Source organism: Sparus aurata, chromosome 8 (assembly GCF_900880675.1).
Source record: "Sparus aurata chromosome 8, fSpaAur1.1, whole genome shotgun sequence".
Taxonomy (NCBI): domain Eukaryota; kingdom Metazoa; phylum Chordata; class Actinopteri; order Spariformes; family Sparidae; genus Sparus; species Sparus aurata.
In genome coordinates, this window is record NC_044194.1 from 6,802,302 (window position 1) to 6,828,014 (window position 25,713).

A 25,713-nucleotide genomic window follows, 5' to 3' on the forward strand; every position below is an offset into this window, starting at 1 on the left:
CTCCTCTCCCTTCTAAAAACCGGTAAGCATCCATATTATTAATCTTAATTTCATCACCCAATGGGAATTCACATAGGCTTTTATCACACACACATCTGTGCTCAAATATGTCACATCATATCAAACTATGCACATTTCGCATTCCCACACAATCTGCATCCCCCCCCCATAGATGGTACCGCCCGATGACCTCACTGATGATGTCATCCAGGTTATAAAAGCAGGAAGTAATATCCCTTTCCTCCTTTTGCCAATGGACCACATGGTGAGTATGAAACAAAAGCAACAAAACAATGCATCTGTAAAGATTACTTAATTGCACATAAACTGAATTAAGTCAATAAACTTATTTAACTTAACATTACTTGTCTGTGTTTGATTTAGCCGGACACGTTGATGTTAATGATCTGTACTTAAATATATACTGCAAACTCAAACCAAACCCGGGACAGGATGTGTCTGCATAATATTGAACAAAGATGGACTACTGGTTAAACAAACTACACAAGCATACTAACTCAAATAGAAATGAAATGTAAAGGGACAAATGGTGTGGTCTCACCCACTTTGTCACACTCGCCCTTAGCAGTCTTGCGCGAACCCCTGCAGCCTCAAGGACTTCAAAGGCCCCTACTCTGCCATGCTGTACAGTAGCCACTTTCTCTCTGCATCCCAGGACTGAAATAAATTAGATTTGCTTCACATCCCTGCCTCTCTTTCTCGTTATTACTTTGTGAACACAGCTGGGGCCGTGTTTTCCGCGTTTACAGTCTGTAGGACACGCCAACACTTTCTGAAATTAGAACATTACTAATGGCACAAAGGCATGTGAGGGTAAATGTGTAAACCATGAATTTTCTGTGTGTGTGTGTGTGTGCATCTGTTTGGGCACCCTAGGTCCTGTGGGCGGAGCAGCAGGTGGTGAAAAAAAGGAAGAAGAGGGATGTTTATGAAGATCCAAAAGACCCCGATTTCCCCAAGCAGTGGTACCTGGTATGTGGTTGTCTCTTATCTTTATACGTAAGCTTTGACATTATGACAGATGTGTTAAAAACATCCATTTGTGCATTATTTCTATAATGGCAGTATATTTGCAGTTGCAAGCTTGTTGTAATATAAACAGTATTGCCAACGAAGAGATTCAAGCATTGTAGGTGTCGCAGTGGAATTTATAAGGATTTTTCATCTGTTTGTATTCCGCACTTTCAATATTGAAGCTACAGAGAAGGTCTCTGTCTGCATTCAGATTGAGGAATAGCAAAGTATAATAACAAACGACCTTTTTTTGCTATGCAATTATTTCTGATTAAACATCGGTCTCTTCATTCAGCCCCGTCTGAGCCGCACATCACTTAGTATTTCCAGCTCTGCAGGAGTTTGTGAGGTTACCTGACTTAAAGATGTATTCATTATCGAAGTGGCTGAAGTTAATAAGTCTTATGATCAGTCAGATAAGCATAAATTGAATTGCTGTCATTGCTGACCCTGAAAGGCTTAGTTACTTCAGCTTTACCGCCACTAATACAAGGTTTCCTCGGTAAAATGTATCATACAATGCATCCTGGGATGCTGAGTTGAATGTAAAATGAAATGTCAGGACAGATCGACTACTAAGCTGAGTCACCTGTGAAAGGTTGATAGAAAATGGTCCTGGCTCCATGTCTCTTTCGTTATTCACAGCTTTTCCCAGAGATGCTTCAATTTGCCTTAATCTCCCCTTCTTTCCTTTTCTATATGCGCAAAACCTCTGTCACAGCAGCGGATTAATGACAACATTGACTATCCCAGACATAAATCACCAGTGAATAGAAGTTGTGAAACCACCTCTGCCATTCAGCATTAGACCTTTAATCGTCTGAGGACTTAAACCCTTTTTTTTTCTGTTCCACACAGCTCTGACTTGCAAACCAAACAACGATGGTTTAGCTGAAGGTATTACCTACATCTTGCTTTGGTAATGCAGCTACTTTAATGTATTTAAAGAGCTTTTCCATTGGGTTATTTGGTTACATAAGTCTGTAACAAACATTTACTTAAAAATGTGTATTGAACGGTGTCTGCACCAGTTCAAAGACTGCATCCAGGAATTTAAGCTTACTTAAGAATGCAGGCATCTTCTCAGAGGTGCACATGCAGAAGTGGTGCCCTGTGGAGAAAAGTCAGCAGGAAACTGAGGAGGGGGCAGACAAGGTTGTCTGTGATATATTTCCCATTCCTCTATTTACCCTATGTGTTTATCTGGAACCATCTCTTCCACCTCCGGCACTCGCTTCTCTTCATACTTCTCACAGTACGAAATTTGTTCATCCAAATCATGTTTTACCACTCTGTACCTCCTATTTGTCTCTCTCCCATTTCTTTGCGAAGCTTGCAGAGAGGCAATTCTTTTTCTGTGAGAGAAAGGCAAATGCTCTCACCAAGACCTCTGACCTGCAACAGGTTGTCTGTCTTTAAATCGGAAAGCATAACTATAGCAAGGTGCTCACATTTGGCAGCCCAGCCCAGAGGAAACAGTGGCGTCCAGGAGGTGATGCATCAAAATTGTATTTTAAGTGTCCATGAACCACCTCTGATCTTCCCTTATCTTTCCCGTATTCAGCATTTCTGTTTTCCTTTTTATCACAGCGAGTGGAAGGTCTCTTCAGATGGGTTCAGCCGTTTTCAGGGTTAAAAACGTATTTAGAGTTTGCCTGGCAAGCGCCAGTCACCGGAGATTGATGACTGAACAATAGTCTTGTGTCTCTTCCAGTCCACCCCAACACATCAAGACCTGAATACCAGAGTAGCCTGGGCTCAAGGCTACACAGGAAGAGGTGTAGTTGTGACTATCCTAGATGACGGCATTGAGAAAGACCACCCTGACCTCATCAACAATTATGTAAGTGCAAAGTAGCTCCCTATTTGTAAACAGCATTGACATGTAAAGGAAAATGGTACATATTAGGGATGGGAGAATTACAATTCTAGATTAAAATTACGTCAAACCCTGTAGCGGTCAGTCTCTCCATGTTTGTCTGTGCTGCCATCATGCACATTTCTACCAAGATCCATGTAGCAACAAAGAGTGCGATTTGCGAAACAGAGAAATAAACAACAGAGCATATTATTAAACGCAAGATTTTTAACTATCATCACACGATACATATCGCCAGATCTCACAGACCTACAACAGAGTTAATCGAGAACTTTAGGAGCAGGTTTAAACGACACGAGTAACATTCTGATCTTTTTCATGTCTCTCTCAGGACCCAGAAGCCAGCTATGATGTTAATGACGGAGATGCTGACCCTCAACCAAGATACACACAACGGAATGAGAACAGGTAAGTCGGCGAAAGCAGCAACCTGGCAACGCGAGGACTAGGATCGGCTTCACAGATTGTAGAATCTGGTGGCACATGATTAATTCATAAACTGAGAAAAATTCATTTGGACTGAGATTTATTTTTTTATATACCGAACTGCCCCGGTCAAACCCTTGATGTTTCTGACTCTGTACTATTTTGATACAAGTGTTAGTTGACAGGGGTGACACACTTTTGGCTGAAGCATTAACATTTAGCAACCAATTACATAAAGTTTGAAAGCCTCGGTGCAGCCATTCTGCAAAGTCTTGAAAGATCTTTCTCTTTTTTCCCCTCTTGCTTCAGTGCACAATCCACGCTGCTGTAGCTGTATTTCAAGGTCCAGCCCATACAGCAGCGCAGCCTGTCTGGCACTTATTTGTTGCTAATATAATAGTTGTTTACTTGCCCTCGGTGATTCTTGCTCTTTCCTTCCAGTCTTTGTTGATCGTATTAAAACGCATTCGCCCCAATTTAATGATGGAACACTAAAGCTTCAGCGAGGGCAAATCCGAAACCTTCACCCTCCTCCCTTCTACAAACACCACAGTTCTCCGCCTTAGTCCAATCCCCCCTGGAGCAGCTGAGAAGCTACATCCTGCCTCTGAAATGCACAGCAGGATTTGTCTCAAATCTCTCTTTTCTGGGATGAGTGCCACCATGTCTTTTTGTAGCCGTTTGTTGTTTTGTTTTTGTTCTTTATTTTGGTTTTCAAAGCGCAGCATCCACTTGCAGTTGGTCAGAGGGAGATGCTAAGTAAGCCTAACAAGTTTTCATGAGATTGTAGGGACTACTGTGCGAGAATAGAATTATCTCTGCGAGGTTGTTCTGATTTAAACTTTCACATTTTTTATATCTCTAAGCTGCCTCTGTTACACAGGTAGCCTTTGTTTTGTTGTCCTCATCTGAGATGTGATCTATTCATCTACAGCATTTACTCATCTTGAAAGAGGGTAGCGTCAGCAGCTTTTTGAGTGGAGGCCTTGTTTTTTTGTCCTTGCCGACAGCTCGAGCAGCCATGCAGATCGACCCCAGCCCTCTCTGTCGGTATAAAGTAGAACCCACTCTGTCCTGCTGATGGAACAAAGCACCACTGGAGGGGATTACTCCCTGCCTCTGGTTCACTTCAGCTCCCCGACTGCACCATGCTATTACTTCAGAAAGACGCTCCTCATAAAAACAAAGAGTGCATAGATTTGCTCTTGCACACACACTCTTCTACCCATGTCAGTTGAATTGCTGAAGCAATTATCTTGGATTGGATCAATTTATTGGCAGAGAATGAAAAGCAAGGGCGTGTCTCAGTGTGTACAGTGTGGAGCTGCGGTGTGTGGCGTGGACAAATTATATCCAATGAGTCATGTAAATCACCACAGAGTAGTGCTGGCCGACAGTGAGTAATGCACCCAACCCCCTCACAATGAGATTATATGAATAAATTCATTGGACAACAAAAAGCAAAGAGAGTGGGAGGCGGGTATTTTCCATATCCATGAAGGCCAGTTCATTTGTACTGATGACATGCAAGGCTGATTTTTGAATTCTCATCTCTGGCTTTTTCCATTGAGATGCTCTGTCCTATTAAGTTGGCAGCTCTTGCAGATGATTGTTAAAGTGGGTGCAGGCAAAGTTGAGGGCTGGTTGAAGTCTGGCCAAGCAGGTAATCCATTTGTGCTTCATCATGACACTGCTCGTCTTTTTTTTCTCCATTTTCCTCCACTTTTCCTCCATTATGTTGGTGCGATACGGATGCAGAGGGCGAGGCTAGAGCAGAGGACGTCAGGAATGATTTCACCTACTGTCTACATGCTGTCAGTAGAGCAGAACCTTCTATCTGCGAGTTTCCTGGCGAGGTCGCCAGGGAGATGATTATTGGCGGTATTTCTAGTGCTTGCTGCAACTAGCTCAAATTGCTGATCAAGTTGCTAAACTAGATCTTAAAGGGGCTCTTATGTAACCCCCTAAGCATTTTACATGTATTAATTAGTCATTTATAGGCCATATGCAGGCCTGTGGACAATTTTTTTAAAGCCTCTGTACAAGATGTTGTCGTTTTGGCCAACATCCTGTCCATTTTGCAGTTAGCAATCCTCAGATTCCTTGAATTTCTCGTCTCCTCGCCTCTCTCTACACTCAGCTAACAGAGAGTAACAGTAACTAACAGATGGAGTCCACCGACAAGAACTAACAACCAGCTTCAAGCACAACACGGAAGTGCAATAGAGTCCCGTTAATGAATGAATACAAACCACTCTTTGAAGGAGGTTTAGCACCTTATTAACGCTGGTTTCAGTTTCAGGCCGCAAGTCACTTATTTGCACAAGGAGACGAGAATTTTTGCATACGTCAAACAAAGAATTAATTAACCAGTTTTGTTCATTTTATTTACTGCTTGCTCAGAATCATTCATGTGGACACTACTTTGGCATGTTATTTAGTAATTTATGTTTTTCACTCACTGCCCCGTCTTCTGCAGATGTATTCAGCCACACACACACTTGCTCTCTGTCCATCTAAAAGTCCCAATAGAGAGAGCCAGTAGCCCCTGTAGGGAAATTTTCACAGCTATCCATTAATTGAGACCCACATGCCTCGATTGTGTAGAGACTGCCTATATTAGAAAATGATTGACATGCTTCATGGTCCTGTGTGTCCTTCAGTCCAATTTAAGCCATCAGCGCCTGGGTACGAAAAGTGACATGAACTCGAGGCTAAGGAGATGAAGGAAGAGGTGTGGTTGGCTAATCTTGATCACGGCATTGAGATGGACCAAGAGAAGTGTTTGTAGCCTTCTACCGTCCTATCAAATGACTTTGTCCTTGGTGGCTCGTTGCTATTTGTTTCTCTGGCCGTGAAAGTGCTCCTTCAGCAGTAATGCACTGGATAGGAAAAATGGGTATTGCACCTTCACCAGTCGCTGCAGGTGACACGCATCTTAAGCTTAGTTTCATTATAGTCTTAATTTCTTTTGACGTTAGTCAAGGCCGGGCAGGCGTCTCCAGTGATAGATAGACAGGGGAGCCTTGCAGTTATTAACAGGTGAAGTATTTGATGACTTTAAGTAGGGTCATTTTTAATTTAGTTCTATAAAATGCTATTGAAAGGTTTTTCTTATGAGTTAATAAATGTATAAGCAAGGTATGGGTCAGAACTGAACTGATGTTCCGACCCATTTCTGAAATGTGAAACTTTCATGAATTTAACATAAAAATCTTGTAATATTAATTACTAGTTATTTGAAAGTTTAAAAGATCTTTATCCCCCTTCAGTGATTTACTGGAGATTAGATATTAATTCATGATTTATCCTCTTACAAAATCCAACAATATTGTTTAAATCTGACAGGTTACTGACTCTGGAGAGCAAATGTGTCTGTGAACAGCCTTTCAAATGTGTCGCTGTGGAATAGTTTTTGTACTTCGGTGGAAGAAAAGAAATCTCAATCCAATTAAATTCAGGCCACAACTTCAGAAAGAGGGAAAACACGGTTAAATACCATCTGTGGGCACGGCGCCTCAGGCCAAATGCTGCCAGACAAGTGGCTTCTAAGCCCTGAATCGTTCTCTATTTAAGAACGTGAATGCAAATCAGAAAGCTCATCCGGCCCTGCTGTAAACACGCTGCATGCATATCCAAGTCTGTATCGAGGCAACAACCTGGGTCGTCAGGGGGCCGATAAAGGACTAGTCGGACTGGAGGAGAGCACAAATCAAAGAAGACAGCTTCCTCTCGCGTCATCTGCTTTAGCACCTCTGTTACAGTGTTTGACACAGCAGGTCACACCTGCACTGCGTTCGCTTTCCTGATGATACATTTTAGACGACAGTTGTGCAGCACTGACAGTCCCTCGAGCATCTGCATTCATGCCTTTATAGTATAGTATGCATTTTCCTCAGTGGTTTAAGGAGCAGAAGACATTGCAGTGCTTGTGTGGCTAAATGTGCCAGTGTTATCTCAGTTTATTAATAACTAAAACGATAATTAACCAAGTAAAAAAGGTGACTTGTGGATATTTAGCCCTGTTGAAATTGTTTTATTCTGAGGCTGATGCTTGACAGTTTCTACATAAGTTTCCGTAGACTCTTAAGTTGACTGCTGGCATAGAGAAAAGAGACGGAAAACTGCACACAACACATGTTTTCTCTATTTATTTTGGCCATCACATGAGGCAGATAAATGGCCTCCACTGTTTACACTGAGTTTATATATTATTGTTTACAGAGCTGCCACCCTTTGTCAAGCCTGAATAATGTAATTCTGCTTCCTCTCGCCTTGTTTACTCTGCCGGGGATGGCGTGTTTATTTTTCAGACAGCCCAGCAGACATTTTCGGAGGTGATTTTGGCAGGGACCTCACTCTTAAACTCAATTCTTCTTGCTTTCTGTCGGCTTTCCCGCTGTTATTTTTGCCAGAGAAAATGATCAATAGCTGCTTTATTTCTGAAAATGTTCAATGAGGATATAACTCATGGTGATTGGAAGTGGCAGTCCTAAGCCAAACCCCGTTTTAACGAGACATTGCCAATCACCCGGAGCCAATCAATATAACCCTGCTGTGTTGTATATGATTTGAAGACATGCTATGCAAAGTTGAGCTTTTTTTTTCTTCTTCTTCTTCTTTTTTCGCTTTTTCCATTAAGTTCCATTGATTGCTTTCAAGCTATTAGAAATAATTTAATAGTGCTTTATTGTTTGACAGACTTAATCAATCTGTTTTTAGTAACCCACTCTGAGCCGCAGTGCATCTCCTTATTCGCATTTATGTCCTTTTCGGATAACTCATCATTCTGCACTGGTCATTTTAACCACAATAGCCCCATTAAGAGTTTATTTCCTCTCCCACCACAGGGCTCCATACAGCAGAGTGATAATAAATTTTACTCAGGGAGTAGTACAGCTGTTACTTGTCTCCTCCTTTTGTGGAGTTAGACTCTTTCCCTCAATATCAGTCTGACTTTCTTCCCACATAAGGTCATACAAGTCAAATGAATCAGAGACTCTAAACTGCCTTTAGGTATGAATGGTCACGACAGATGACGGACTTTGTGTTTCTAAAGTTTCTGCCTTCTGCTTACCCAAAAAAAAAAAGTCCCCACGATATGTGCTTTTTTTTTGTCTCAAACCCATGACATTCAAGTCTGGAATGGAATTTGAAACGACCTCATCTGATCATATTCTCAACAAAGCCGCAGACAGCACCTCTGTGTTCGGCCACACAATGAGGAGATCTCCACTTCACACTGCTATGTAACCATTTGAACAGTCCTGCCTGAGGCCAGAGCTGAGCTGAGATGAGCCGAGCAGAGCGGAGCAGAAAATAGCCTAATCCTTTTGGCAGCTCCAATGAACGGACCCTATTCAGTCCCTCTGAAAACAGATAGAAACCAACAAAGCAACACCAACAGACTGATCCTGCAGTCAAGCAATGCATGGGTTACACATCAGTCACACTTGGTGATGCATATCTCAACACAAATACTCTATAAAGCACAATACAGACACTGCACGAGTCTGTATGTGTGGTCATATTTGCATACATCTGTGAACATCAATGCTTGAGTACATGTCTTCCTATTTCAAGCGCTGTGTAAGAAGGTACAGTGCCATTTAAGCACGGAGGAAATTATGTGTTTTTCTTGCTCTTCTGGAAGTAATGCAGACACATTAAGTTCAGTTTACTGGTCACAAAGAGTCTTACTCAGCCTGTTCAAACATTGTACAATGTCTTTGTGGCTCTGGAGGAGAAAACTTCTGATGATGTCACCAGGGTTATCTGGGTTTGGACTTAAGATTTTAGAGCTTTGCAGTTTTAGACTAGAGATACAGTGTTTTAAAAGAAGTGGGCATGTATGAGGCAGTCAGAGTCTGTATTGTTATTATATAGCCCCAAATCACAATCTGTACAGTGAAACTGCATTATGGGAAATGTAGTAATCCAGCGTTTCTGGCATGTGACCCAGACTGACTAGGTCAGGACATGTGTGCCTTTGCTGTGTGATTTTGAGTATTATTTTCTGTAATATGCCTCTTGTGAGTCTCTTAAATGAATGATTGAGCAATACTACATTTCTGAAATCCAATTAAAGTAGATTTAAATTACATATATGTCTGCACTGAGAGGTCGTCTAAAACATTACTACGTGTCAAGGCTGCAAAGAAACTATGTGGAGACAGGTTTCCAATAACAGTAGAGATTGTTTAATGTAAAGAGAAAAAAAAGGAGTTATTATGTCCCTCTCGGAAAGACAGCTTCCTGTCACAGTGAGTGAAAGGAGGTAATCACTATGACTGCAGGGAATTAGTCTTATATTCACTAATGAGACAAGGCGAACCCGGCTGCCATCACAAAGTAAATGAAAGAATGTAAACACAGCGAGAAGTGTGAATTAAACCAAGACACAGCCTGGCCAAATGCAAGGCATCTGTCTAGTGCTGCCATGGTGACAGGAAGACGTGAAAACTGAGCTAAATAGCCAAACCTACGCCTCAAGTATGTATAGTTAACCACTTTTATCAAATTTGCAGCTTTAGATCTGAGTAAAACGTCACATTCGACCTTTCTGATTGCTCACTATGCCGCCCCAAGTCGTTCAGTATGTTCAGCGTGTATGGGTTTTTTGTTACATTGCTTTATGTCCAGAGAGATTATGGGGGCGACATGTCCACGTTCTCCAGAATGAATGAATGGCAGGGCAGCTACTTGACCAAACACGGTGCCTTGTCCTGAGGAGGCGAGATAAAAGCATTACCTCACTCGTCCCTTTGCTTCCTCTGATAAGATAAGGGAGGTCACATTGGCTGCGTGAATAGAGCAGCTCCAGTTCAGCAGCCTTTTATCCACGCTTTGCATACGCTTTGTTGGTTCTTCTGTGCGGCTCGTCTGCATTTAGCTTTTGTCATCCTCCTGCTCACACACTAATGATTTATTTACCGTCATTGTCCGTCTCCGACATGAAGCCGCACTATTTTTAAAGCCTGCTGTTTTGCGACGTCTCTCTTATAAACTTTCAACTTTTCAAACAACACACTTAGGCCTGACCTTGCGAGTCGCTGTGTGTGACACCTCTTCCAATCTATTTTAAATGGATATGGAATGGAGGCATTCAGTGTCTCAGAAATCATTTAATTTCATGGACATTTGACAGATAAATGTGTGGCTTCATCTCAAACCCTTTTGTTCGCGCTGGCACTTCTGAGCCTCCCTGGATATATTAAGCTGTCTGGCTGTTTTAGCGAAATTCAGCCCAGGCCACTCACACATTCCGACACACATGCATGTGTGCATGCAGATAGTATTCAAAACAGCTGCATCCTGGTGTGGATGGCCTCTTTAAATGTCTTCCCAGGCATCTGGCTTCACGCTCCCTCTGCCCATCCTGGCTGAATCCTCTGCCTGGCATCGCATCTGTGGCCACAGCTCCTTGGTCTGAGGATATGTGCTGTCTGGAGCACAAAAGCCTGTTTTACAATGCTGTGCACAAAACCATAAATGTGCGAGCAGATAGTTACAGCCAGAGGCATATTATTAATAGTCATGGATGTTCATTTTTGTTTCCGAAACAAGGCAACTATTATTTTTTTAGGTTAAGTTGTGATTTTTGTTTTGAGTCACAGCATCGCTAATCAGAAAGAAACTAATAAGAGAGTGCAGTTTATTTCCCAGACACAAATTCAAAGAAAATTTGTTCCAAAAGGCAAAGCTGTGAGCCAAGCTTCTTTCTCATTTATTTGTTTGTTTTTAAACAAAAGTCATTGACGGTTAACGCTGCGCTTTCCTGTGCAATTGAACTGCAAATTTCTGTACATAGCGCAAGCATGCATTATTTTGTTCCGAGCCATCTGGCCAGCCCCGGTGCTGACTATGTGTGTTTTTGGCCTGTGTGGATGGTTGCAAGCTCTCTGGCCTGAGGATTAAAGGGGACTGAAGGAATATCTTCGCATCATGAATTAGGGTTTCTTCTGTGTTTGCACAGTAGTGTTCCACTGCAAGGAAATTAACAGCTCCGGACGAGAAAATTAGTGGTATAAATTGCTTTAAAATGTAGCTAGACTTCAAACTAAAGCAAACAAGTGCAAGCACTGGATCCCAATGCATTAAAACGGAGGCTGGTGTGCAGCATTGACCCTCTGCTACACTAAATTACAGAAGAAGCACTTAGTGTCTTGTAAGTCTTCAAATAGAGTTCATCAGTGCTTGTTTTTATATTTTAATCAGGTACATTAAAATATAAACATGCAGTGGGTTAAATAGTGTCCTGAGCAGCACTGGTAATGAGGGTAAGAATATAAGTTGCATGCCAGTCACTCACAGTACGGCTAGTGGTCCTACAGCTAAGTTTGTTTTGCAGCTTGAGATGACTGACAGTTACCATTCAGCACCCACTCCGCTGTGTTTCGCCACATAATAATGTGATTGATATGTGTGGACGAGCTTGTAGAGCCTTTCCCTCAGACATAGTCAGGAGCACAGTGGTGTGCTAAAATGTAATGAGAGGGCCGATCTGTTCCTCCGCGCTGATTAAACTATACATATTCACTAAAAGATGTGCTCAACACTTAACATGCAGATGGAGATGTCCTGCTGTACCGATTTTAATGTATCTGGCAGGGATCAGATGTACCCCGGTCTCTTACTGAGGTAGAAGAAGCAATATTCAGTATATACAGTATTCGAGTAATTCACATTTGAGTAGCTCGCAGTCGTGTGGGAGGCTGAGAAGGCCTGCAAGCATAAGAAATTACACTATACAGAGCTGGCAGCAGAAGTAAAACAGCAAGGCTCGAGTACCAAAGTCTGTCCGATCGAAGTGGGAAGCAGAGGATTTGTGGCTTCTTCTACCATCAGACTGCTTAAGGACCCAGAAATCCGTGGCATGGCTCTTCGGCACACCATTAAATCAGTCTCAGAGGCAGGTGAAAGAAGCAGCCAGTGGGTTTGCTGGGCTCCAAGAACATCAACTAAACATCAACAGGTCAGGAAAACAGAGTGGAGGTGGGGGGGTTCTGGGACTCCAAATTTCAGCGTTGAGCCCTCCAGAGACATAGTGGGTTAATCAACTAAACTCAAATATGGAGGGCACCCACTTGAGAGCCCACACCTGTCAACCATCTACCACTCTCAAGAACAAGTTTTTAACACCTGCTTGCACAAGGGATCGCTTGGACATCAGGTCCTGTGTTTCTGATTCTTTAGAGTCGACCTGTTGTATCTGGAATCTGACTAACTGAGATTTAAGATTACGCCTCAGGCTTTTTCATAGACTAAGTGTCTCTTTGATAATCAGATAAGGAACTGATTTGTGTGTGTGAATTGCAATGATTCTCTAACTCTTGTTAGTCCATTATTATGTTTGAAGCTGCAGTATTTCATTAAAATTTGCTGCTGCTTCGTGACACTGCAAAAAAAAAAAAAAAAAATGGGCTCCCCACATAATAAGTCTCAATTTAACCCAGGAGTGTACAGAAACTGTTCTGCAGGGAGCAGTCAAGTCTTCATTGCCTGCTGCTATTTGTACAGTATGAAAAAATTCAGTTAGCAGTAAACCAATGTAGTTCTATCTCCAGATAGCAATGACAACATTTTAATTGCATTTGTGATGTATTACACCCTGACATACGTTGTGCCAAGGTCCTAGTATAAGGGCATATCCATCAGTGACAAAAAAAAGGCCTTGTCAGGCCAGTTGATTACTTGTTTAAAAATCGCTTTAATGCTTGTAGTTGTTGACAGCCCGGGTCATGTAATAAATGATTTGTCAGGAAGCCAGGTTCAACTGCAACATTATCTTTTTTTTTTGTCCCCCCTCGCTCTGTGTTTTGTTCTTTGAATCCCGAGATTGTGTAAAAAGGGAGAGAGAGAAAGAGAAGAAGAATTGTGAAGAAGACAGCAGTGATCCTCTGCTAAAACGTTTTAGAGTGAGAATTAGCAGGTGGCTAATATATCACGGAGCTACACAGAGTCTAATCAGGATCCCAGCTGGAGGCGTAGCCATGCTCTGACCCTGTGAAACGACTTTGTCCTCTGCCTCATCACCGAGGAGGTTTGGAGATCTAACAGGAAGTCATTTTTGGCGTTTCCAAAACAATACTCTGGATTGTAATTAGCTTTGCTCTGATAACATTCACACAAAACGGACACCTCCTAATCAGATTTCTGCTATGTAATCAGAAGACAATCTTAATGACCTGTGTTAAATGCTTCCCTGTTCATTCACAGTCGGATCACACCGGTTCAGAAGGCATTGAAACAAGTGTAATCCAGTTCAACAACTGAAGCTTTATTTACCTGAAGCGATGCAAAGGCTGGAAAGGTTTCAATTTAGACTTTTCATTGTCTTTTATAAGACTGGATCTGTAGTTTATGAAGCACTTTTTGTGGGTCAGAGCGTTTTTTGTCAGTGAAGTGTTGTGTATTTGACATCCAGACATCACTCAGTGGGGAACCTGTCTGTTCTCTGAAACCCAAGACTGGTTGAACGTATTAATGAGGGACTCGGTGAATAATTCATGTACATCGATAACATCTCATATCTCATTTGGATAGCCTGCGGCCGGTGAGTGTCAAGGTAGAGTTGATTTTAGACAGGTCTTTGTATTTGTCCTCAGGTTTCACTTCAGTTATTTTTGATTAGAAAAGCCTGTATCCGGTATCCCTGTAGTCTGTGCGGTGGACGATTTCAGAACAGAAATGATTTCCGATATTTTTTCTCGGAAGCAGAGTAGAGGTGAAAAAAAAGGGAGCCCTCTGAAGCAGCTGTTAAAAGGAAGACAAGACACTTTTAATATTCAGCGATATAGTAAGGAAGACCCGGCTACTGATGGAAATGCCTCTGAACACTCATCCAAGCAGCAGAATGTTGAGAGAAACGCCGTTTAGCTTTGAGTATTTCTCTGAAACATGGAAACATTCATGACAAAACTCCTTTATTATGATTTATTGAGAATTTAGCACTCAAAACTCAGAAAATCTGTGACTGTGTGGGTGTGTTTGGTCAGATTTGATTGACTGATAGTGCTGGCAGCAGAGGCGCACAAAACCCCACAACTGTCATTCGATCTTGATCCAAACGTTACTAAACTGATTGGTGCACAGAAATATGTATCCAACTGTCAAACCGCGTACAGTCACAATATAACTACAACTATAAGACAAAGACACAAATGGAGAGCTCTTATGTGAAGCTGTTTGGACTTTGGCAGAATGTGGCGTGTTATTGGAGGACATCATCGCTCAGCTTGAAAGACAGATGTGATTTAATTTCTTTAAAGATGAACAATTTGTCATTTAATCTGTTTCAGTGAATTCAATTTCACTTCACTCGATGCTCCCTATTGCTCCGCATATTTCTTTTTACAACTGGCTGTGCTTGTTGTTGCTTATCGTGCCTTTTATCTTATTAGAACTGCACGTCATGTTCACTACGAAGGTCGCCGTTCTCTGTCTCGTTACAAGCAAGTCTTGAATTTCAAAGCTCTTCGAAACAAATGGTCCTTTAATAGAGAAGGCACGTCAGGCTTTCTAGCACTTACAAAAGGGCCTCCAGCTTTCTTTATTTCTCGTTTGACTATTTAGCAACATTTCAGCTGTTGTGTCGCGTAAAAGCTGAGCTCAGTTCTAGGAGTAACAAATCCGATGCTTCCGCTTGATGTGAGATTTTTTTTCCCTCCTTTGTGACTTTTGCATCTCTTGACTCTGTTTCTCTCCGCAGACATGGAACTCGGTGTGCAGGAGAAGTTGCGGCCGCAGCCAACAACGGCGTGTGTGGTGTTGGTGTTGCCTATAATGCTAAAATTGGAGGTGAGTGAAGCATCCCGCTGGGATTTTTTAATTGGGTACGGTGTTTTAATTAGAAATAAAATGAGTTTGATATTATTTTAATTAGAAATGATATGCACCATAATATTCACATTTAAATTAATTAACACAGAAGTGGATTCCTTTCATTGCGGCTCTATTCAGAGCCTGAATTCCGAGACCTCAAAATCAGAGCTGTAGTCGACTTCACATTTCAATAATAGCTGATCCATGATGTTTTTGTTTTTCTTCTGGACCACTGACTTTTTTACCGCCTGATTGACTCCCCATTCTTTCTCGGGCACAAGTGAAAGTGTGCTGCAGTGACAGGAAAGAGCACACAGCGGATTGTCCTTGACCTGTCGCCACTGAGAAAAACAGTTTTTGACCATTTTTCTTCAGAAGTTTCTCTGTGGAAGTGAGATGCATCGCGGCCTCATTGGGACCGATGAGCGCTCGTGAAACAAATTAGAGCGCCAGTCTCATGACTCCCATATTTTAATCTGACTTTCTGAATTCAAACCAACACGTATTAAAGTACAGCCCACCTTTATTTGGCACTTCTTGGCACCAAAACCCCCCCGTCTGTCTTCTACCAATTAGATAGAGAGCGAGCTACATTTTTAAGTGTTTTATTGAGTCCTTTGTGTTCAGTTCTATGTTAATGCCAAGAAAACTGACACAATACAATGGACCTCTTTTCACACACTTGTGTAAATCATCCGCCTTAAAAGCTGGTCAGAATAAGACTCTTAGGTCAGGCTCTTGTTTAAAAAGTAATAAAGCTGTCAGCGTGTCCAACAATGCTTAAAGAAAGAAGATATTCAGAGAGGTTTGATTAAATTATACCCTGCAATCACAAATTAAGTCTGAAAGGATGGGTTTTGTTTTTTTTTTTGCATTTGATAAAGTATTCCAAGGAGGCTTTTAGTAACTTTTGTCACCAAACAATCTGTCAGTGACATGACGGCAGCCAACAAGACTCAGCGGAGCCCGTGCAGCCCTGAGCAGTCCCGTTCACAGATGTTACTCATAACTCTCCTTCTCGGTCTTCATTACCATTCATTCCCAGACGGAGCAGCGCATCGGCTCCGCTCTCATAAATTACTCCTCTGTGAATCTGTTCATGCCACCAGGGTCAGCGGATTGTTTATAAACATCTGTGATTTGCTCCCAAACACCAGCGGTGTGTGTGATGCATAAAAGGGGGAATCCTTACTGAGCAATGATTACTGATTAGTGTGTAAAACCTGTAATTGACCCTGCTTGGCTCACTTGGTGTTTCCTTCCACCTCCCGTACATGTTTCCCCCACACACACACAAACACACACATATAACTGCTTTCCTACCTGTACCCTCTGACTCACCGGAGCTGCAGGGAACTCGCACAGCGGTGACTTAATGAGGAATCGCCAAACCGCAGGAAGTTGATTGGAAGGGTTACGACGGCTATTATCATTACTGCTGCGATTCAGCCCAGGCATAGTGATCGCCCAGCAAACATTGTGCTTTATGTTCCATGTTTAGCTCGATGAAGTTATTCTTTTTAAGGCTACTCGGTATTCAAACTTGTGTTACGGCAAAACGCCCCACGCCAACAGAGTAATTACCGCTTTGGCTCCGTCCCTACTGGCATGCGGCTGTGGCTGCGGGGCCAGGCAGGTTGTCTAGAATGGATTATTGAAGTCTTAATGTGGACGCCATCAGTCGCTGCGTTGCCTGTGAGGTCCGGGGGTCCTCTCTCTAGTAATGGGCCTTATTTGAGGGCGGTTTATTTCACGCCTCTCCACAGCCATTAATGTTCGGATGAGTGATCTGAGGCTGCTCACTTCAAAGGCACAGACAGGGTTGCGTTCAGGTATGATGAAAGGTGACATTTGGTGCTACCCCGTGGACACGCCACGTCTGTTGAAGGCCCTGAAAGCTCTCTGCTCATCTGTATCAGCGTGAGGGTGTATGTGTGACTTTCTCACTCCTGCAGTCTGTTAGATTTGTCTACTTATCCTTCCTGTGGGCACGGTGGGGTCAGGAAACAGCCTTCTCTTGGTTTAATAGCCAGCTTGGTTTATGTTTACGCGACAGCAAAACGGTGTAGTATCAGTCGGAGCAGCATCCGCGGGTGACGCTTTGTATGCTTGCTCATTAAAACTGGAACTCTGAAGTCTTTGGATTTCTCTGTGAAGTCTTTTGTTTCCACTGTTTTTTCTGTTTGTGTTTGTCGCGGGTTGGATTGTGGCAGGAGAAAATGGGAATTCGCAGTCTGACCAATTTCCTTTAGTCTTACTGTGACTACGTTTTTCTCCTCTTGTCGCCTCATGCTGGGTTTTTTTTTTTGTACCCTCAGGTTTTGTCACCTCTCCATCGTCTGAAGCCAGAAATCATACGCTCACTATCACTTCTCCACCTGTCACTCTGTCACACTTTCTCCAACACGTTTACTTTTGGTAACCTAGTTTGGTAAGTAACTAAGTAAGTTTGGTAACCTAATCTGCGCACTTTGTGTGTTATTTTTTTTTCACAGGAGTTCGTATGTTGGATGGGGAGGTGACAGACGTGGTGGAGGCCCACTCGCTCAGCCTCAACTCTCAGCACATCCACATTTATAGTGCCAGCTGGGGCCCAGAGGACGATGGGAAGTCACTGGACGGCCCTGCCAAGCTGGCTAAAGAGGCTTTTCTCGAGGGAATCACCAAGGTCAGTCAGAGCATAAACTTGGACTTTTAATCTACTAATATCTAGGCCATTTTTTACCTCAAGCATCACGATCAAACTCTCATCAGCTCTTAAAGGTTTCACATAAATTTGTCCTCTTCTTGCTAAGAAATATGGGAGAAGATAGATACCACTCTCACGTGTGACTGTAGATATGACGCTGCAGCCTCGCTCGTTTGCGCAATTATGTCCAAAAGGTATCTTAATAAGCGGACCGGCACCAATAAAGCTCACTAGTTAACACTTTAAATCTTGTTTGTTTAATCCATAACAAAACCAACGTGTAAAACTGAATGTTGCCATTTTACAGGGATTATCTGGACGGTTTCTTTGCTATTCTAGTGTCGAAGTCGGTTTGTCTTTCAGTTATTCCAATACCGTTGCTCTCTGCACTTCAGGTGAATGAATTGTTTTAAGTTTAAGCCTTGCAGAAAATGTTGGAGTAAGGGTAAGGGTTAAGTTATGGGTTGCGGGATACACAAATCAATAACGACCAGTAACTCTCTTTAGACTTACATTGTAGCCTAGCAACTGGCCCAAGCCAAGAATTGTCTGACACGTAACTCCTTATATTTATTCATTTTTAGAATGGATCAAACAATCAAAATAAAGCATGTTAGTTTTTGAGCTTCTGTGGATTTTGTTACTCAAGGTAAAAAAGGCAGACCAGCTGATTTCCCCTGTTACCAGTCTTTATGTGTTGCTACAGTCAGTAAACCAGCTGCTGGCTCTAGTTTAATATTTACCATACCAGACGCGAGAGTGGGATCAATCCTTTCTCTGCAGGGAGTCGAATTCTGGTTGCATATTTCCCCACAACATCAAACAATTCCTTTAAAGCTACATATGGTGGAATTTCTGTCATGCCGTGGGGGGAAAAAAGGCTCTTGAAAATCTGAGGTTTGAACATTTTTCCACTTGTACAGTCATACTGAATCATACTTAATATTGAATTGAGATGTGCTGTAGAAAAGGACGAACCCAAGGTGAGTTTGGCAGTTGCCCTCCAGCTAGCCCTTCAGGGTTGGATAAAGAAGACATAAAACAGTATGACATACTTTCTAACCCTAATGTCGTCATCTCTTTTGTGTCAGCATGCTACATCAAGAGACATTGGCACGGCAGCTAAATGATAAATGCTAGATGGGAGAAAATAGAAACGGAGCAGCAGCCAGTGGTGCTGAACAATAGTCAGACTCAAAGACCACAGTAATTAGCGTTTAAATGAATGAAACTGTGCATTTTCTTCGGGAAAGAGTGACTCATATGTCACATCCCGGAATGCGAAAATGCTCCACATATCACGGTGTGTTAGCGAGGAAAAATTGCCTGACAGCAACACAACAGGACCTTTCTGGTTCAGCGAGTGTTCTCCTGGCAGCGAGATAACCCCTGGCACCAGAGTGTTATCGTCTGGCCTCTGTAACCTGCAGCAAAGGCAGCATCAGGTCATAAATGGGGCTGGAAGGTTTAGGAGTATTAGCTCGAGCTTCAAGAGTCTTAGTGTTAGGAATACAGTGTGATTCAGACAGCTTCATACCAACAGGAGAAAGATGTTTTTACCCAGCTCCTGAACAGAGGTCGTGTGTGAGATGGGGATATAGGGATCCATAAAGAAACATTAAATAACCAAAACAAGCTCTGTTCAGGTCAAATTGAGGTTCCTTTGTACACCTGATATTTGATTAACTGTGCCAGAGAAAACAGTGTTGCAACAACAGTGATAACGAAGCAGAGATTCCCGTATCTGCGTCGAGACTGTGAAGCCAAAACACTGCGACCAACAATGTGGAGCGGCCTTTTGTTTCGCTAACAGACAGGCCCGACTCGAACAGGCAAGACAGACAATTACAATCTTCAACAGCAGGATTATCAAAACATCCCTGCAGCGTTTCCCATCAAACTCTGTGACATCACTTTTTTTTCTTTACCTCTGCACCAGCAACAGTTGAAGCCACAGGCATTATGTTTTTCGGATTGTCCGTCCACATCACGCTCATTCTCGTGAGCGTCATATCTCAGGAATTTCTTGAGGGAAGTTCTTCAAATTTGGCACAAACCTCGACTTGAACTCAAGGCAAGGCAATTTTATTCACAAGTGACGTTTCATATATGGACGTGGATTTAAGGTGCTGTACAGAGAGGTTGAAACAAACTTAAAATAACACAGTTTAAAAGAGCAAACATGTAAATGCAAATGTAAAGATCAAGAAGAAATAAAATGGTGAAGTGATTTGAATCTGTTGAAAGAATACGAATTCTTTAGTAGTTATGACGAAATTTCACAGAGACATCCAGTTTGAAAAAATTAAGAAATGATGACATTTTCTATCTGAAAGATCAGACTTTACTGTGACATCAAAATGGTTTGCAGGTACACTTTTCTGGCCATTATTCAACACCATAACTCAGAAACTGAAGGGGAGATACTAAATTCGAACACTGTTCTTTGGTTCCCACCTTGAAACAGAGCTGACTGATTATCACTTCAGTGTTGCCGGGTTGAGAAAGTGTGTGAAGAATCCACGTTTTAAAATCTGTAGCTTTGAGTTCTATCAGAATCTGCTTTATTCACTAAGCATGGAAACACGTAATTCTCTCAATGAACTTACACACACACAGACATACAGCAGGAGTCCAGCATAAGCTCATTGGTTTTGCTGATACTGAGCTTCAAGAGATTGTCTTTGCATACTGTAATGAATCTCTCTATAGCTGCATTTCCGCTGAAGTACTTTCAGTATAGTCCCCTTCGTAACCCCTGTTAACTGTTCCTGAACAACAGATCTGCTGTGGGTCTCCACTGCGGACAGTACCCTTAAGTGTAGGCGGGGATGTTACTGGCTTCGGGGGGACCGCTTTATTTTCCCAGCAGTTGGAAAACAACTGGGTGGACTGTTCTTAACTCTTAAAACGCTGCTGCATTTATTAACTGACACGCTACGACCTGTACTATACATTACTGCCCATCTGACAGCATATACACACTGATATGATAACCTTTTATAGTCTCTGCTCCGCTCACATCCCCGTCTCTTTTCTGCCGCCCTATCACTCGCGCTCGGCCACTCACTCCTTGTTTATAACAGCAAGTAGACTAGCTTAACTTGAGAAAAGGCTGCAGGCAGCGAGACAGAATAATGCTGAGAAAGCAGGAAGTAAATCCCTACTTCACAGCGCAGAGGACGTGAAACTCTGACTGACCAATCAGAGGACTACTTTGAGTATCGGAGCAGTGTGCTAGGTACCTCAACAGACGGTTGGCGAGAGTTGTAACGAAAAAAACAACCAAAGTTTAACAAACTGAACTGAACTAAACCTGACTGCTCGCTGGAAACAGGGCTTTCAGTTCTCCTCTGTAGAAATAGTCTGGGGCGCCATTTAGCTCAGTGGGTAGAGCAGGCGTCCCATGTACAAAGGCTTTGTCCTCGCTGTAGAGGCCCCAGGTTGGAGTCCAGGCCTGGGGCCCTTTGCTGCGTGTCACTCCCCCTCTCTCTCTCAACCTGTTTCCTGTCACATCTTCAGCTGTACCATCAATAAAAGCCAAAAGGTCAAAAAAGTATATATATATTAATAAAAAAATAGTGACAACTTCAGTGTCACCAGAAAATACAGTTCATACTTTTTCATTAAGTCCCTTATGTCTTCACTACATATTGTGTAATATAGTCTTGATGGACATGAATGTAAACTGTAACTGGACTGATTGTTGGAGGCATACATCCACAAGTATGTAATTCTAGTTTAGTTTATAGTTCGGTGTGTCTGTGGGAAGGGGAAGAGGGTTGAAGAATACATGTTGTACGTCTGTTTTCTCTCACCTTATTAATTTGTTGTTTGCCACCTCGCTCTCTTTATGTGGGATATAAAAAAAGGTCCTTTCCTACTCTTTCCTTCATCATATATATTTCTGAGCTTCGCCTTTTGTTCTCCAAAATGAATGTGCTATCCGCCCACTTGGTTCAAACAATAGGAGGAAGAAATGAAAGTCGTCATCTTTCAATTTCATTCTCAGTGTCACAGTGTACGTGTTGCTGCTTTCAGGCTTTGATGAAAGATTCTACTTGATTTTTTTAATTAACTTTTTAATGACAGTGCCTGAACAGAAATGTGCGTTTTGGGTGAATTCTGATAACAACTCTTCAGAAATAAAACAAAATAAAATTGTTTCATAGAAGAATAAATAAAAGATGAGAGAAAACCTGGTCTGACAAAGAGGAAAAATGTCTCATATATATAGATATATATATATATATATCTATATCTATATCTATATCTATATCTATATATATATATATATATATATATATATATAGAGAGAGAGAGAGAGATGTATATATATAGATATATATTTGTGTGTGTATACGTGTATATGTAGATATAGATATAGATAGATAGATAGATAAATAGATAGATAGATAGATAGATAGATAGATAGATAGATAGATAGATAGATAGATAGAAGAATAAGACCTAATTAAACATGACAGCAAAACTTAAACCAGTTAGGCCCATTTAAAAAATATGTCTCCAAGTGTTTAACAGAAGGACACTGAGGTCATTCTCCAGTTGCAGGCCTTTTCAGAGCTGTATAGAGAGATGCCCTTTCTCTCTATCTCCAGCCCAGCCTCCGGGACAGTCAGCAACAACTGGCCTGCTGACCTCATGCTAATCAGCTATGTGTTGAAAGAGAGAAAGGTCATCGTTGTAGGAAGAGGGCAAACCAACCATTTCCTTAGAAGCAAATTATAAAAAAAAAAAAAATCAATCCGAAAGGCCATAGGTAACCAGGGCAGGAAGGACAAAATTGTAAAAAAAAAAAAAAAATATTGAAGAAATTCTCCACAACTCATGATGTCCCTTGGCAGCTGTGGTTTACACAGGCTGAAGGCAGTCCATCGATTCCTGCGATATTCTAGCAAATAAAGAGCTGCAGATGTCAAAATCCGCTGGAGAAAATTGCATAAAAACCATGTGCCATGGAAGAAAAGTAACAGTCTCATCTTAGAGACGTTCCTGGGTTAAAAAATGCCCCTTTGTTACTTTGCTTTCATTTTTTTGTGAAATTTAAACCCAAGACATAAAAATGTCTTTCACGACTGAATGTCTCATAAAGTGTGTGTTTTTTGGGGGGGGAGTGCGTACAATCTCAATGCCAGATATCATGTTGACATTTATCAGGCCCATAAATTACATTCAGCATGAGTAGATTTTGTAATTACATTTCTTCTGTTTGTTACCCGATGTTCTGCCGCAATAAGTCGGCTGACATTATGATATATTAATAAGAGTTGTGCCTGAAGCGGTCCAATGTTTCTGAATAAAAGCAAATAAGTGACAAGGCATTTAAGCAGTGCAACGAACGCCTTTGTCAAAGGCAATTCTTCACCCTTCAACCAGCTCCTGTTAGTCTCTCTCTTAACTTATGCTGTGCATGGCTGTGGATTACAACGATTAAAAGCATATATGCGATTCTATACCACAGGGACGCAGCAGACTGGGCTCCATCTTCGTGTGGGCCTCAGGGAACGGTGGCCGGGAGCAGGACAGCTGTAATTGTGACGGCTACACCAACAGCATTTACACCCTGTCCATCAGCAGCACCACGCAATCGGGCAACGTGCCGTGGTACAGCGAGCCCTGCTCGTCCACCCTCGCTACCACCTTCAGCTCTGGAAACCCCGGGGAGAAGCAGATAGTGGGTGTACACACTCACACACACACACACTCTTGCAAGTTGAACAACTCAGATTCTGTGTAGGTTGTTTTTTACACTTCAAATCTAGAGCGCGCTGTAAATATCAGCATTGCAAAAATATCTAAGTATCAGCTCATAGCTTGGATCAGCCAAAAGCTGACGCAGGTACATCCAAAAACGAACCGTTCTTCGAAACCCATTACACATGAACGCCGTCCCTCTCAAATCAAAAATAGGCATCAAGCTGTCAATATCAGAGTGAAGGGAAAGTTACAGTGAGCAAAACTGACAAACACTGGGAGATGCCACATGCTTCCTTCAAGCTGCTTGTCATCTGAAGAAAGACTTGCCTGGGGGACATGGAATGAAATAAAACAACCGTAAATCTGCCATTCCCTCCAAAATACACAGGAGGCGTGCTGCAGGCGAGAAAACATAACTCATCACATGGATGAAATTGGAGTCATTTTTAAGTGTGACACAGCAGTGGCTTTGTGTTGCTGCTGTGTCAGGCAGGAGCTGTCATCTGTGCATCAGTGAGTTCATACGGCTTCATTTTATCTTGAACTTTATGGTCACTTTGACAGATTTCTGTGTTTGGGACATTATTTGTGTCTAGACTGTCAAATTACAAGGACACCAGGATTTTCAATAAATGTTACATTGAATGTGGACGAGTAGCTGTTCCCCTGACATCTCTTTGAGTGCCAAGTATGTGTTGCTAGGTACTTTGGTTTATTGGTCGGTTTATAATGTGTCAAGTCGATCATTATTTTCCTCATAGAGGGGCGATTTGTTGTGCAGCAGTAAAAACAGTGATACAGACAATATCAAAAATTAAACGTATAATGTGTAAATCCATCGTTTTTTTCTCTTTATCAATTATTCACTAGTAAAATATGTTCCTAGGTGACTGATTGCCTGTCCAACAGTCCAACTATATGCAGCTAACATTCTGACTGAATCAGTTTGCGCAATCAAAAAAAAACTGATAGATGTGAACGTGTTTCAGTGTTGTTCTATCCGATTCTGAGATCTAACAGTTGTCCAGTGCAGACATCAACCCGCTCTTTGTTTACTCCTCTAACTTCTCTCTACAGACAACAGCCATTAGTGCCACAATCTGTCAGGCCAAAAGTTGCAAACCAAGAATTTGTCCCTAACCTTCAAGGGCTCGCCTGCCCCTCTGGCTTTTTGTCATTTACTGACGGTTCCCATCGTGACCCAGACGGGCCTCATTAGCTTTCTGGCAGCGGCAGCGACCGCAGTGCTAACATACTTTGTCTCACCACCACATCCCGACCTGGCCGGGCTGATTTGGCTGACATTCACTGCCCCGTCTGTGACCCTTTGGCAGGGATCCACAGACCTGAGACTGAACCTACCTGCTCATTCTCTCCCCCTCCTCCTCCCCCTCCTCCCCCTCCTCCCTCTCCTCCTCCTCCCCGTCTCCAGTCGCTGCAGGCAGAGCTCCCATTGTCCCCAGCCCTTCCCAGCTACCTCTCACCGTGAACTTCACTCGTACTGATGTGAGAAACTCAATGTGTCATATTCACTGTGTTTCTCCCTCTGTGCTCCTCTCTCTTTCTCCTCTCCTGTCTCCAAGGTGACCACAGACCTGAGGCAAAAATGCACAGACTCTCACACGGGGACGTCTGCATCAGCACCACTGGCGGCTGGAATCATCGCTCTGGCTCTGGAGGCCAAGTGAGTGAGAGCGACACAACCTCCTCTGAAAGTCTATAAATAGCTTTTTTCCTCGCCAATATGCTTTAACAGTAAAAAGAATAGAATAAAATAAAATTCAACAACGTAAACACTTCTCAAGTTTAGTTTTACTCATGGAGTGTGTGTGTGTGTGTGCGTGCGTGCCTTCCTGTCTGCGAGTGTGCACGCCTGTCTGGGAGTCGTCGTTGGCCTAAATCCCAGCCTAGAAATTTCTTTCCTCAGCAAATTAAGCTTTTGATAATTAGTTAATTAGCAAGACAAATCAGCAGCTGCAGCCCACGCAGACATCTGAATACCTGTAGGGCCGCTATAGTGAAGATTTTAACTCGAGAGCGCCTCTCATTATCGCTCACTCAGGACTCCAGGTGTCAGAATCCAAGTTGCTGTCAGCTGCACTAATGCGTGCTCCATTATGTTTCGTATCTTTAGTCATATCTG

At 42.4% G+C, this 25,713-nt stretch overlaps 1 protein-coding gene across 2 annotated transcripts in view; it reads left to right on the plus strand.

The window, feature by feature from the left end:
- The window catches only part of furinb (furin (paired basic amino acid cleaving enzyme) b), an 81,993-nt gene that overhangs the window by 47,470 nt on the left and 8,810 nt on the right, over positions 1–25,713 (plus strand). For both annotated transcript variants that reach the window (XM_030426384.1, XM_030426385.1), the window contains exons 4-10: positions 898–993; positions 2,750–2,878; positions 3,246–3,322; positions 15,051–15,139; positions 17,659–17,831; positions 23,335–23,547; positions 25,154–25,254. In XM_030426384.1, coding sequence (XP_030282244.1) covers positions 898–993; positions 2,750–2,878; positions 3,246–3,322; positions 15,051–15,139; positions 17,659–17,831; positions 23,335–23,547; positions 25,154–25,254 — 878 coding nt within the window. The remainder of the gene's footprint in view (positions 1–897; positions 994–2,749; positions 2,879–3,245; positions 3,323–15,050; positions 15,140–17,658; positions 17,832–23,334; positions 23,548–25,153; positions 25,255–25,713) is intronic.